General features: G+C 47.9%; 5 protein-coding genes across 5 annotated transcripts; 2 read left to right on the top strand and 3 right to left on the bottom strand.

The window, feature by feature from the left end:
* Positions 1-229: 229 nt before the first annotated feature.
* Positions 230-1,996, bottom strand: BKA67DRAFT_573986 (uncharacterized protein). The gene is made up of 4 exons (XM_046103391.1): positions 1,368-1,996; positions 852-1,292; positions 766-803; positions 230-690 (listed from the first exon to the last, which is right to left on the bottom strand). The coding sequence occupies exons 1-4, from the start codon at positions 1,555-1,557 to the stop codon at positions 370-372; spliced, it is 990 nt and encodes a 329-aa protein (XP_045956711.1). The 5' UTR covers positions 1,558-1,996; the 3' UTR covers positions 230-369.
* Positions 1,997-2,120: 124 nt separating this feature from the next.
* On the top strand, positions 2,121-3,761 carry BKA67DRAFT_573983 (Nin one binding Zn-ribbon like-domain-containing protein). Its single transcript, XM_046103390.1, has one exon. It carries the CDS (start codon positions 2,159-2,161, stop codon positions 3,686-3,688), a length of 1,530 nt encoding a protein of 509 aa, XP_045956710.1. The 5' UTR covers positions 2,121-2,158; the 3' UTR covers positions 3,689-3,761.
* Positions 3,762-4,520, bottom strand: BKA67DRAFT_573982 (H/ACA ribonucleoprotein complex subunit 3). Its single transcript, XM_046103389.1, has 2 exons — positions 4,227-4,520; positions 3,762-4,113 (listed from the first exon to the last, which is right to left on the bottom strand). Exons 1-2 carry the CDS (start codon positions 4,399-4,401, stop codon positions 4,082-4,084), a joined length of 207 nt encoding a protein of 68 aa, XP_045956709.1. The 5' UTR covers positions 4,402-4,520; the 3' UTR covers positions 3,762-4,081.
* A 3,465-nt stretch (positions 4,521-7,985) lies between these two features.
* Positions 7,986-9,920, bottom strand: BKA67DRAFT_573979 (uncharacterized protein). Its single transcript, XM_046103388.1, has 5 exons — positions 9,367-9,920; positions 9,205-9,309; positions 8,979-9,153; positions 8,788-8,929; positions 7,986-8,734 (listed from the first exon to the last, which is right to left on the bottom strand). Exons 1-5 carry the CDS (start codon positions 9,427-9,429, stop codon positions 8,143-8,145), a joined length of 1,077 nt encoding a protein of 358 aa, XP_045956708.1. The 5' UTR covers positions 9,430-9,920; the 3' UTR covers positions 7,986-8,142.
* Positions 9,921-11,947: 2,027 nt separating this feature from the next.
* Positions 11,948-13,048, top strand: BKA67DRAFT_520451 (uncharacterized protein; the record flags this gene model as incomplete). Its single annotated transcript, XM_046098185.1, has 1 exon — positions 11,948-13,048. One exon carries the CDS (start codon positions 11,948-11,950, stop codon positions 13,046-13,048), a length of 1,101 nt encoding a protein of 366 aa, XP_045956707.1.
* Positions 13,049-14,525: the final 1,477 nt, after the last annotated feature.

Below are 14,525 nucleotides of genomic sequence, written 5' to 3'. Positions count from 1 at the left end.
ATAGTGACGTCCATGCGAACGGCTACATCCCGAAGGACCACTTTATAGGCAACGGAAGTCTTTTGACGATGACTTGAAAAATAGTAACGATGAACTGATCGTTGAAATACAATGAGAAAGCTCATACGTGATGACTACAAGAGGTCAGATTGAGAGAGAGGATCGGGAGTATTTCTGGTGGGGCTGGCCAGACGTAGGTTACAAAGACAACGGAGACCACGGGATGAGAGGCGCTAACTACTGGAATTATATCTACGGGGGTGTATGCCACTGGGATGCTAAGAAGTCGGTGCTGCAGCTTTTGGAATATCTCATCACTGACGATACTACCAAGTGCGGCCCAACTAGTCAAATCGCGACCAATGTAATTCAGATTAAACTAACTTGCTCCTTAACTTTCCCTGCTTCTACCATGCTTTTGTGAATATCATTGCAGTACTCGGGTACCTCGTTCAGGTAGAAGTTTTGGCCGCTCGGTACAACCGTAACACCGTGATCCTTGTCAGTTGACTTCCCGTTCGAATCGACAATTGTTTCCCCGTCAACGAACTTCAAGACAATCCCTATCACAAGTTCCATGGGCGTGAATGACTCTGCCGGGAACCCATTCCAGCTTGCTTCGGGCAATATTCTCGTTCTCACGACGCCTGGGCATAGTGCATTGACGCGGATGCCGTCGCACTGGTAATACTGCCAAAGATACAGTAAGCTCATAGCCAGGGAATATTGCTAAGCCAACTTGCAAAGATCAAATGAATGACATACCCAATCAGCAATGCTGCGCATGAAGCCAACCACGCCATCTTGACTACGTTAGCGAAATACATTGGAAATTCATTTCTGTGACTCACGTTTGGAGGCGGTGTAGACTGGAGTGAACTCGGATGGCCAGATGGCTGCGCTGCTACTCGTGACAACAATCGACCCTTTTTCGGGTGATCGCGCCATGTAATGACGGGCGATGCGGATCGTGTTCATACAGCCCTTGAGATTGACATCCAGTGCCGTCCAGTTGGGCTCCGGAGGCGGTTCATCAAGTTCCGCTGCCGTTGCGTACCAGTTCTCGCGCTCAAGAATCCCGGCATTAGCAAAGACAAAGTCTAATCTGTTATCGCTCTGCTCAAATACCAACTTGAAAGCCGCAGCTAGCTCAGTGTAGTTAACGACGCTGACTCGATGTGGGACGATGTCAGGATGTACATCGTCTTCCAGTACAACGACGTCAAATATGTGTACTCGCCATCCGCCTCTAGCAATCAGCGCCTGCACGGCCGCATATCCTATGCCACTTGCTTATGTGCGAAAGTGTCAGCAGATAAGCCGTAAAGGTAATGGCTCACAGCCGAGAGGAGTCTCCGGCCACTTACAACCGCCTGTGATGACCGCTACTCGTCTCGTCATTCCACCAGTTACTGCAAATTCTATGGATAAAGCTCGACCCAGTGTCCAAAAGGCGTGTTTTTGGAATAGCAGGCAATATCTCATGAAGCGCACTTCACTTATGGACAGCTTGGGTGGTGGGGAGGGGGAGGGCACTGTACCACGGGGGCCGTGCATGTCGACTGCCGACAATGATTTCGGTTCTCGCCAAATCGCGGCGTTGGTTAGTAGCGCGGGTACGTGGATAATGGATCTCTTCTAAACGGGGCAGAAGATTTCACAATGTTCATAGTAGCAGTTTGATGCATTCTGCGATATCAGCTTCAGCAAAGGCGGTGACGAACTCTGGACCGGGAAGATTGGCGGCAGGGAGAAGCATAGGCATCACACCAGGACTGTTTCGTGGAAGGAACAAGAGTCGTCGTTGACCGCTAGCACTGGGCAAATGGTCGAGCACCTTAGGGGCTTGTAATGCTTCTTAAGAATCGTGCGAGCTAAGACGCGAAGAACAAGATACCTCTAGAGTGTAACAAGTCTGATTAACTGGACAAAACGAACAGTCTCATTGCAAAGTTCATATAGTGAGGTGGGCATGGCGCTTTTGATTGCTCTCGTAATTAGATCTAGTCTAGAGTAACTTAAGTACATATGCGTATGTATAAGCAACTAAGGTTAGTCTAGGTTAGTCCAGTCTAAGTCTAGTCTAAATTTGGGTTAATAATCTGGCAATACACCAGTGTCATGTACTTCTGCCAGCCGCCACCGCTCAAATTTTCAAATGTCACCCCCCCGCCAATACTGTAGCGAATTTTGGGCGTCAAACTCGAGATTCAACCCCACCATCAAATCCTCCAGACAGCACATCCTGTTGGCATTCCAAGCTACGATGGAGAATACAGAGCCCCAACAAGCGACAGAAGCGTCGCAGGTGCAGTCACAGCCGGTTGGTTCTCAACAAGAGGCCCCACGTACCTGGAAACCGATCCATGCTCTCATCATCGATACCGGCCCTCTCATCAAGAACGACCCTCCAGTCAGTACGCTTCTGGCGCAAGCCGAAGAATTATACACACTGCCATCCATCCTTCCCGAAATCAAAGATGTCGAAACACGACGACGAGTTGAGACGCAACTGCTGCCCTTCCTGAAGCTGCGCAGCCCCAAGCCCGAAAGCGTCAAGTTCGTACAGGACTTTGCACGGCGCACTGGTGATCTCGAGGTTTTGAGCAGACCAGATTTGCACCTGATCGCTCTCGCATACGAGCTGGAGTGCGAACGCAATGGTGGAGACTGGAGGTTGCGCAAGGAGCCGAACCAGAAGAGGACAAATGGCAAATCACCAGCACAGCTTGCGAAAGAGGAGGCCGAGGGTAAACAACAAGAGACCACTAGCGACAATAACAACAACGATCAGGATACGGGCCTGTTGAAGCCTGCAGAGCTGTCTGGGGAAACACCTCGGGGTGGTACAGAACAAGTAGAAGCACCCGCCCGGTCTCCTGTAGACGAAGCGACCGAGGCCACCCAAGCCACTGAGAGCACTGAACCTGCAGTTTCGCAAGAAGCTGTAACACATCAACTGGACACCCTGACTCTTGGACCGGAGAAGGACATCACGCCAGAAGAGATACAACCTGAGCAGACCGAGGAAACAGCCCCAGATGATGATGAGGATGAGGATGGCTGGATCACACCATCGAACTTGAAGAAGCATCAAGACAAGGACCAACAGTCGGCACCAGAACAACCGATCCAAAAGGTCCTTCAGGTGGCTCTTCTCACCTCAGATTACGCCATGCAGAACGTCCTTCTGCGCATCAACCTCAACCTCGTATCACCCAGCATGGCCCGCATCACTCGCGTCAAGACATGGGTCCAGCGCTGCCACGGCTGCTTCCAGATCACCCGCAATATGAGTAAACAGTTCTGCCCCACGTGCGGGCAGGCTACCCTTACCAGAGTGAGCTGCTCGACAGATCAGAGCGGCAACTTCCAGGTCTATCTCAAGAAGAACTTCCAGTACAACAACAGGGGTGCCGTCTACAGTGTACCAAAGCCGACCCATGGTACATCCAATGGAAAGTACAGGGGACAAGGTGGTGGTAAGAATGGTTGGGGACGGGACCTGATCCTCGCCGAGGACCAGAAGGAGTATGTCCAAAGGTCTGAAAACGACAAGAGATTACGGCAGCGGGATTTGATGGACGAGGATTACCTGCCGGGTATTTTGACGGGACACAGGCAGAACGGGCCAGGCAGGATAAAGGTGGGTGCTGGACGCAATGTGAACTCGAAGAAGAGGAATTAGAAGTAGAAGAGCCGTACACTCCGTAGACAGTGATACCACGAATGCATGACACTTTTGATGACCAGACAAGATATCTTCTTGCATCTTGATTGATAGTAGACATTGCCATGGGGTATTTGAGCCGTCCACCGCAAGCCAAGAAAAATATGCTATGGCGCTTGTCCTGCGCACAGCAGAGAGAATTTCAACACATCCAGATTTTTGTTCCATTCGCGCCCTGAACGCCAATTCCATGCAGAATCACACCAAAGAGTCCTGCTTACGATTCCTCTCTTGCGCCCTCCACTACACAAATCGCAGCTGTTCTATGTGTTCGAGCACCAAGCCATCCTGTCGCTTCCAAGTCTTTGTTTGTCATCCATTGCGGCTTTCGATCAATTAGATAGTTGCTGCTCATGAGAGAGTAGCAGGCTTCTTGTTGGAGTCTAGTTTTTCCCCAATGGCTTCATATCAGCATTTCGTTCTTTCTTTCAGTTCTTTCCCGCAGTAGCAGCGGGAAACAAGACAGAGAAGGGTCAGAAAGCAAAGCGAAACTCACCATCAGCGAGTTCCAAGAGCCCGTATCTCTTCTTGAGTGTGACGCGCTGGCGCGACCACTTGTCGTCGGGGGAGAAACGTGCAGGGTGCGCCGACTTGGTCACCTCTCCGTCCAGCACCTTCTTCAGCGTGTAGGTACGCTTACCACTGGCGTCGAGGACGTACATCAAATGCATCTTGGGCAGGTTTTGTTGGATCGGCGAGTGGGAATTGAGTAAGTGCGACCGACGGCTTGAAATGGTTGCTTTGGTTTGTTTGGGTGGTTTTCCGAGTGATAGCCTGTCCAGACTCGAAGAGCAAAAGCTCGAAAACTTTTTGGTGGAGTTTGCTGCTGCTAGCGGTGGGGGGTGTGCTGCGTGACGGGTCACGGATTATCCGGTCCGGCAGTGTGAGAAATAAGCGGCAACTCTTCAACCTTCGCCAAGAGTTTCTACTTGGTTGAGCTTTCACCGAGGGAATCCATAAAGAACAACTGTGCTGGCCGCCACCCAGTCATTCCCGTTTGGTCTTCTTAGAATTCGCTCTTAGTGCAGTCAAGGTCCACAGCTCAAAATATGGTCACGACTTTGTGCACCCGTGGATATATGGCTACGACCTCATTTGGTTAGGCGACTGAACATCCTACCTTCTCGCTCCGATACACCATGGGAGAGCCTGAAGCTGCTTAATCATGCAACGGTTGTGTGTAGAATGGGAGCAAGGGATCCATCAATGCTACCAGACCCTGGCCTAGTCGTAATTTCTCGTTCGTGTTGTTCATGCCATCACAACATGTATACCCCAGGACTCCAGCCTCACCACATCGTGCTATTGGGCTTCTTGTGCTATTGGGCTTCTTGTGCTATTGGGCTTCTTGTGCTATTTAGTACAGCGCGAATCCTTTGGGGGGGGGGGGGGGGGGGGGGGGGGACCCCTTCAACAATATTGTCTGGGTTGTTTGCATAAATCCTACAGATGAGTATGCACACTCCCGTAAGCAACGATTGGATACCACCAAGCGGCCCAAGTTCAATAAAACATCGTTGCGATCCTGGCTTCAATTATGTCTCAACTCTACACATCAAATCTTTACAGCTTCATGTGATAATGCAGTGGGGCCCGAAGCCACTGACCTGGACAACAGGCCGCTAAGGTAGGTCGTGCAGCGAGGATGCGCTTCTCGCCTTATTGGCCTGCAGTCTATCGCGCTTCTCAAACCAGGAGCCTCTATATTTTCAACCTTGCTTGTGTTCTACGCATTTCTGTTTCTTCCTCTTCAATAAATCATCCTAACTTCAGAGCCAAGTCCACCCGGAGTCATGCCCATTAAGAATGATGAATACCAGTTGTTAGCCGTGGTCAATGGTGAGCAGAGATCTAAGTTATGCGCCTTGAACACAACAGCATCAAAATCATTGGGAAGCTTTAATACGCCCGTTGTCAAGTATGAAGAAGACAATCCGTCTGCTTCGCCTTCAAGCCAGGGTCCCAGAGAGCACCACGATTCAATGCGAACTGTTTGAAGCTGAATTCAACGAGGATCGTCTAGCTGTTGAGGTCGACTTTTTCGACTGGATCTTCATCAAAAATCAAAAACAATAACTGTCAAGAGCCATCACCCCTTTCCTCTTGCATTGCGTAAATTAAAGGTGCCCCATGCGCTCTATTCTCACATCATGCCATGCACACATCGTGAAGATGGGGCGGAAGAATGCCAACCCACTCGTCGGCGTCCCACAGAATGGGCATAGAAACTACAGTGCCAGCCCAACGAAGCATGTGGATATGCCCACAGTCAAATTTTGCAAACCACCGGAGCTTGGCCATTACAGTCTGTACGTGGAATGCTTCATCTTCGCCAAAGTCTGAGTGGTCACACGGCCGCCCAAAGGTGGCCCTATACCACAAATGGACCAAGGTTGGATATTAACCCAAAGCCATGGATATGACCACATAGCCACCGCCAGAGTTCTGGCGAACTTCAATCCCCGATTGTGAAAAATACAATCGTAATCCCCCATACTACTTCGCCAAGACGTTGTAAAAGTCTATCTGGAGAACGGTCTCAAGAGTAGTTCGGTAGGTACGACTGCCTTAATAAACAGTGAACAAATCTCTATCACCGCTAAGTTCTGCAGGCATGTTGAAGCAGTCCTATTAATGGGTCCCTTATCAAGCTCAAAGGAGGGACCCGGGACTGGCTAGCAGGGAGATTAGAGAGGGCGACGATGTATGCATCATCTACAGCTGTACGCTGGCCGTGATCTTAAAAGGTCCGCAGCAAAGAGGGCATAGACAGTCAAAAATGAGCGGCGTGAGGACAAGGTTGAATTGATGATATAGATTGTGCGAAAAAGTACAGTGTTCACTGCACAGGCTTGAATATGAGAAATCGTCCGAAATCAGAGACCGGACCAGCCACATTAACAGGAGGATGGACGGGTGGGTGGACGAGAGGAAAAAACAGGGCACGAAGAGAAACAAATAGCTGGAACATCAGATATACCCGAAGATGAAGTGGTTGATGCACTTCTCGAAGAATTGGGTGGAGGAGACATCTTGGGGAGGTTGGGCGACGACGACAGACCAGTGTAGTCGGATCTGCCCGTCGGCAGTAGAACCAATGACCACGGAAGCGATGGTGCCGAGTATGGTGAGCGCCAGAAGATTGGCGTGACACCGGACGATGCCAAGCACTATTACAAGTCACTGGGAGAGGGTTACATACATGGCGTGATGGATGGGGCGGCAATTACAAGACAGGTGTTTGAGCTGCTGTGAACTGAGACAAGAACGAACCCAGTCTGCAATGTATGACTCCAAGCACTCAGCGTCCCATATTGCTAAATAGCTCAACTATAGCGACTTTTGCTGCGCAACTGTTGATTCGACTAGGACTAGACGTCCTTGGCTATAGCTTTCTGGTGACCGTTCACCTGAGGCTGAACTGTACCCGGCACCAATTTCAAGTGTACAAAGCTACCCAAGGTTTCATGACAGTAGTAATCTGATAATAGGGTTGAAGCCGCCAAGCAAGCCTCGGCCAAGAAATTCTATGTACAAGAGTAACATGTTCATTAGTTAGCACGGACTCTTGAGAGGCCCAAGATCTGTGACATGCGATAAGTAGTCAAACGAATCCATTAAGCCATGCATTGGTCCTAGCCTCCCTATCTCTTGAGGTTGGATTAGCTTAGTGTTGACAGCAAAAATGATATGTCTTTGTTTCCAACTCCATCCTCAAAACCCGGATTACTAGGATGAGATGCTGGTACCGTTTGAATCCCAGCTGGAATTTTCCTTTGCTGGTTATTCATTGCTTGACCGTTCCGCATCGTTACCTGAAGTGTTTTGTCAATTTTTTTTTTTTCCTGATTTTGCCTCTCAATGCAAGAAGTTTTGGCATATGGTCTCGATACGAGATACAACTTTGAAGATATTGGTATAATCCGAAATAATTTTCTAGCTGTTTTCGCAGTAACTTGTTTTCACTTATGCACCCTTCAAGCTCGTTGACACATAAGACTTCCATGCCAGATTTTCTCATCCAGAAATATTGGAATCAACTCCCACAAGCAGGGCGAATCTTCTGGGCGCTTGGAAAAGACAATGTAAAAACGTTATATAAAAGGGTTGAGTCAAGTCGGGATAATCATGGGGAAATCGTGTGAGAACCGTTTGAGACGTTGTGGCCTCGCACTCAAACATGGACAGACAGTGGGTAGGAAACCTGGCTGACATCAACCGCATAAGTCCCTATGCATTACGTGAAGCGAATGTTATTTTACATGTGGGTTTGTACGGACAAAAATGAATCAAAACATGCATCTTCCGATTTTATCGATGAGGCTTTGCGTCAAAATCTGGGAACTCAGCCTTTGTTAACATGACGTTAAACGGATCACCCAGGACTATTCTTTTGAGCATGGATTTTCGATTCAAATCATATCCTTGCATGCTATTGTTTCCACCCCATCGCTGTTAAGATCAAATTCTATATCGATATCTTGGAGACTACTATGATAAGCACTAGAAGCTTTCCGAGGTTGACTTGGCCAGCTCTTGCTGGGACGCAGCTGGACTCCAACGTCGTTGTCGTCTTTGAAGCTGCCAATGGAAATATTCAAAGAAGCCTGAAGTATATTCCGTCGGTTTTGGCGAACATAGGGTCCGGCGCGCCAAAACTCAGGGGTGAACATTGGGTAAACAATTGGAGCAGTAACAGCAATGAGTCCTACACCTAATTCACGGAAGCCCCAGAGGTTAATGGTGATGATCGTTGGTTCTCCAATCAGAGTCAGCACCACCCTGATAACAGCGGTGGATATGACGAATACGCCGGATGAGAGCAATATTGAGATGCCTATCTTGCGGCGTGTTGTCACACGTAGATGGCTCATGATGGGAATCGGGATTGACATCAATGCTGCATCGCTTAAAACGTTGAAGACCGCAAGGACCACAAAGTTCTGAGGCCTGTATGTGCAGTTCCCACTGGGTAGCGGCCTGACCTGCCAATTGCGCTGTACCCTATTACATCGTTAGCATCACAGGACACACTAGCTCCGCCTCGAGACACATACGGGTAGCAGGAACATAGCGCGGTGGTGCAAACTACAAAGAAAGATCCAATGCAGAACCACCACAAGAACATAACTGTTTTTCGTCGTAGCACGCCGAGTGTAATGCGGTTATAAAAGTATAGCACAGAGAATTTCAAGGTCCCTGGTTAGTTATTAGCAAGAGAGTTGCCCATGTATGCTTTGTGTCTTACATATACATCCCACATAGATGAAAAACGAAGCATACTCGATTCGCGATCCCATAACAAGTATTCGAATATCATTATCGGTCAAAAGGTCAACTTTGGACGGGTCGATATTCAGGCTGGCACCGGTGTAGTACGTGACGTAGACAATGATGATACATGTTGTGTATAAAGCAATGTACTGGCGGACATTAGTTACCCCTAAGCGAACAAAAGTGTGGTGAATACCTACGAGGATCGCCAAATAGTCATCGCCGCGAAACCCGGAGAGACCGACAGTACGCACACGAGTTGCGAATCGTAATAGGATGACCAGAACTCCCACAGTGTACCATGCCTACAAAATTGCATTAGGATGGCGACGAGCGACGGTTTTTGGCGGTTTTTGACGTACGAAGCATTCAGGCACATAGGAATCGTCCTTAGGCAATGAGACAACAGAACTTGGACCCTCCATCAGGTGCAACCGCCATCGGTAACGCGCCTAGACGGTGTATAATATCATACCTTCCGGGGCATGCGAAACAAGGCCGTGGTGCCCGGAGCCTGATTAAGAGACAGGTTAGATGTAATATTCCAGACGGAAATCTGGATTATTGGAGTTTAAAGCTGATCCCATCTGTTGGCATCTAGGCAATGCCATAGCTCGAAAGGTTAGCACTGGAGCGATGGTCCGCGTCATCGCTTCTCCAGATGGTGTCCGTGGGCACTTTAGCTGAAGTATAACGGTTGTTAATGGCCGTGGGTCGTCGCTCAATTCGCTATCACGTTGATATAAAACGCGCTCTCCCCATATGGAAGCATACCGGCGCGACGCCACGATAGCGCTAGCGCGAATGTCCACATGATAGCTGGCCGGAGAGCCGGAATTGGGTGATCTCCGGTGTATGTTAATGATCGGCATAAAACCCGCCAACAACTTCACCGCTGGGGATCTTTGACTTGATTGGGCTGACTAGTGAAAGCAAAGGGTTCATCAAACCCCTCGAACACAATGCTGAAAAGCGTCTTCTTAAGCAGAGTTTAAGTAGTTTGGACCCAAGTTTCGTCACAAACTCAATTGACTTGTCAGCAAGTGGCCTCCGCACCCGCTTCCATGTTTACCGCAATAACTGTGGCCAGCAAGTTTTATTCAGCATTGCTAGTTTCATAGTTTGAGGATGAGAACCGATCAACGACTTCGATGTCATAACCATCGTCCCTTAGCAGCTTAGGCAGCCTCAAGGATAGTCGCAGTCACCCAAATCTGCACATGACGTTTGTACATCCGCTCTTGCAAATCAACGGACCGCCGCTCGTTCATTCTGACTTAGCGAACCAGGTTCGGCCTTGATCGCGCTACATCCATTGTCCTGTTACTGTGGTAGGCTATTGATAGACGGAATAGGTCCTAGGTTGGCTAGATCATGAGCAGAGGTAGCCGAGCACAGAAGAGACCGATCAGCATATATTCTGAGCGAATATATGAAACATCAGCTTGTACAGGATTGGGCCGAATCTTTGTTCATTTCATAACCAGTATGTATAAGAGCGACTATATTTCAATCAACAACATTCTTAAGGTGCCAGATGGGCAGTCATCTTGTTACCGTCTTGGGAGTCAAGCGCAAAGCCGACAATGTCATGGTAAGCCCGACAAGCCTACGATTAATCAACATACTCTGTCTTTGGGGGGAAATGGTCTCCTTACTACTCAGCTCAGAATCTACCGTTCAAGCCTATAATAGCGATGTCGAATGTGTTAGGTGAGAATTGAGTATGCCTGAGTACGAAAGGCTGCCATAATGTCAAGAAAGTTCAACTATGAGCTTCGCCAATTTTGAAGTGCTTGGTCTTGAGGACAAGACTCTGGCTACTGACTCTTCGTACCTTCAGCTGTTGTTGGATGTTAGACCGCAACATTGCGTTGGACTATTTTCACGACATTCTAACATGAGATGACGGGCTGTCGGATACCCGCTGGCGCCCTCGACTGAGCTATACCATTTCTAATTTAGTCAATGGGCTAACTCTCCAGAACTTAAGACATGATCTTATCCCTTTAATTCTAGGTGATATGAGGAGCGTGCTAGATTCGTTAACCTAGAACGTATGCAGTTGTGCGAAACGAAAATGAGGTGGTGATCATGAATCACCTGCGAGCCGCGGTTATTGCGCTATGACTAGCGGGGAAAATAACTGCCGGGCAGTGCTTGATTATTCATCGCGTTACCGATCCGTATAGCAGAAAACAAACCACACACCTACCAAGTTACCAAGTACATACCTTTCGAAGACCGTTTAAGTGGGTATGCAACAGCAGCATAGCGGAGCAAACTCGGCATAGTGTACTCTGCAAATTGGAGTCCTTGTGAGGGCAATTGTTCTAGGTTAGACAGAACTTTTGAGTCGCCCTGTAGAAAGTTTGGACATGAAAATATTCGCACAGCGACGTGAACGATTTCGGTCTCGTTCAATGCATCTGTGAAACGACCCACGATAGTTGCAAGCCTGTTTTCGCGCATTGGACCGACATCGGGATGCTGCAAGTCGGGCACTTTTTGTCCGCCGCATATGACCCCACAAAGCTGTCTGACACAAAGGCTTGATTCCATTTATGGTTGCTTCCTAATCAACACCATCAGCCTCATCACGAGTCATCAGTTGTACAACTTCAACAGGGTCACGTTTTACTCGATTCATAATCACCGGAATTTTGCAATCTGGAGGCGACTTTGACAAAAGCTAGATACAGTGGGGTGCATCTCCACAAGATTCAGCACCCACTTATTAATAGCTCCATTTCACAAGAAAGCCATAGAAAAGTCTTCAATGAGGTCATTTCGTGCTTAATAATGGTTCCTGGCTGTTCGTTTACTCCGTAGAAGTCCGTATATAACATGTAGACAGCCACTGAAGGTAAGTTGATATCCAGTCAGAATCACCACACGTACACAAAGTATCAAGCCGAAGATCACTCGCAAATATATCTCATAATGTCGAGCTCACGCCTATTCTCGCCTCTCAAGCTAGGCAATGTTACCTTGGAGCATCGCATTGCCATGGCTCCTTTAACTCGCTTCAGAGCCGACGAGAATCACGTTCCCCTTCCTTTCGTCAAGGAGTACTACGCGCAACGTGCTTCAGTCCCTGGCACGCTGATTGTGTCAGAGGCTACCCTAGTGTCTAAAGAAGCCGGTACATATTCCAATGTTCCTGGTATCTACAGCAAGGAGCAGGTCTCTGCGTGGAAAGAGATCACCGATGCAGTTCATGAGAAGAAGAGTTTCATCTACATGCAACTGTGGGCCCTTGGTCGTGTTGCGGACCCTGAGGCATCCAGGGCCGAGGGCGTTACGATCAAGTCAGCCAGTGCTATTCCCGAGGAGGGCAAGCCCGCTCCCAAGGAGATGACTCAAGAAGATATCAAGAACTTCGTTGCTTATTACGCTCAAGCCGCTCGCAACGCCATCGAAGCCGGCTTTGATGGTGTCGAGATTCACGGCGCTAACGGTTACTTAATCGACCAGTTCACTCAGGATAATTCGAATCAGCGAACCGACTCTTATGGTGGCAGCATTGAGAACCGTTCTCGTTTCGCTATTGAGGTTTCCGCCGCTGTTGTTGATGCCGTTGGCGCAGATAATGTTGGCATCCGTCTCTCACCTTGGTCACCATTCCAGGGTATGCGCATGACGGATCCCGTACCTCAATTCACCGATGTTGTCAACAAGCTCAAGGCTTTAAAGCTTGCATACCTCCACCTCGTCGAGTCTCGTATCAGCGGTAATGCCGAATCCGAGGCCACGGAGAAGGTTGATTTTGCCATTGAGGCATGGAACAACACATCGCCCATCCTGCTCGCTGGTGGATTCACAGCAGATAGCGCTAGGGAAGCTGCTGAGGAATACAAGGATAGAGATGTTGTGATCGTGTTTGGTAGATACTTCATCTCTACACCTGATCTGCCCTTTAGAGTCCAGAAGGGTATTGAGTTGACGCCGTACGATCGCAACAAGTTCTACAATGCCGGCGAGAAGGATGGTTACACTACTTACCCTTTCAGCTCTGAGTTCGCACAAGCGGCCAAGATTTAGAATTATTACATCACGAAACGAAGCGATAGAGATATATCCCGCATAGAATAACGATAGAATAGCGATAGAATATTTAATAACTTATGAGCAGTACTCCGCAACTCGATTCTAAGTCTTATGTATTCTGGGAGTGCAAAACAGTCTAAGCTAAGAACTTATTGGCCCCTAATAGAATAAGTCACCAGGTCTATTGTCTTGCAGCTGCCAGATTTTGGGTAAATATTGCACTAACCTTAAGATCACTGGCTAAAGCCCTACAAAGTATCAGTATTACAATTCTTCAAAGTGCGAGCCATGATGGACATTCCGAAACATGAGGCCACCCTTATTTTCATTTATTTGCTTGATTTCGATTTCGATTTTATTTAGTATTTTTATAAAAATAAAAAAAAACCTCCCCCAAATTTTTTTATAAATATTTTAAATAAAAAAAAAAGGGACAAAAAATTATTCTTGGCTAAGAGGGGGTGGTGGTGTTGACGTTGTCCTATAAATATTAAGAAAAGACGAGCTGTCAGACAACTCTCGGCTTGCCTTGGTCGATCAAATTACCTAAGAAACCAAGAAGCTGTAAAATTGAATGCTGTTTCTAGCTAAATACTAGTATAGTTTCAAAGCTCTTAGGTGTTCAGTGACTAGTGGACATGGCTTTGTCTCAACAAACTCCAAATTGCTTCAAGCCACAAGCGCCGAACCAGGAGAAACCTTGGATAATCGTACAACGGCCTATTCAGCACCTTACTGTGTGCATCCCAAGTCAGAGGTACGTTAGATGCAATTGGAGAGTGCAGGGCTGCATTTAAGGAGCTGAATATGCGACCGATGGTGAATGTTGTGATGCGCTCTACATATGCGCATACGGTTCAGGCAACTTTAGATTCTTTTGCCCGACTTCCCTGTAACACTCTTCTGAATTATTACCGAGTGGACATCTCATCGATTGCTTACATGCCAAGCCTGTTCAAATAATCTTGAGTCGTTGTATTTATCCGCCATGAGCCAGCTTAGACTCCTCCTTGGCAGCTCCACAGTTGGGGTAAATATTGTAGGATTAGTGTGCGAGAATGTCGATTGGAACTGCTCGTTACACCCATTACTTGTCATTCTGGATCCCTTCGGGTCACTGTCACTCTTTTAAGATGCGTTTATCTCTTTTGGCCCTCTCCGGGCTTGTCCTTGGCGCCCAGGGCGCTCCGTGTTCCCAATGTACTCTAAATGAGTCTCTGAACGGCTACCAAGAAGATCTTGTACCATTCTAGATGCACGAACTAACGTTAAATCTAGCTGTAAATGTTCCAGGTAGTGTTGAGCAATACTCGTTGTTCTTGGTATCTGTAGTTACCCCAGAAGCTGTGTAAGTCTAGTCAATCCTGTCAGGATGAGATACAAAAGCAGCAATTGAGAGAACGTGAACAATATTTTCAATAGAATAATTCGATATAACTCCAATTGATATACTTTACAATTCGACTGCCGG

Source organism: Truncatella angustata, assembly GCF_020726525.1.
Source record: "Truncatella angustata strain MPI-SDFR-AT-0073 chromosome Unknown BKA67scaffold_6, whole genome shotgun sequence".
NCBI lineage: Eukaryota > Fungi > Ascomycota > Sordariomycetes > Amphisphaeriales > Sporocadaceae > Truncatella > Truncatella angustata.
The sequence above is the reverse complement of the archived record's forward strand: the minus strand, read 5'-3'. Positions and strand labels throughout refer to the sequence as shown.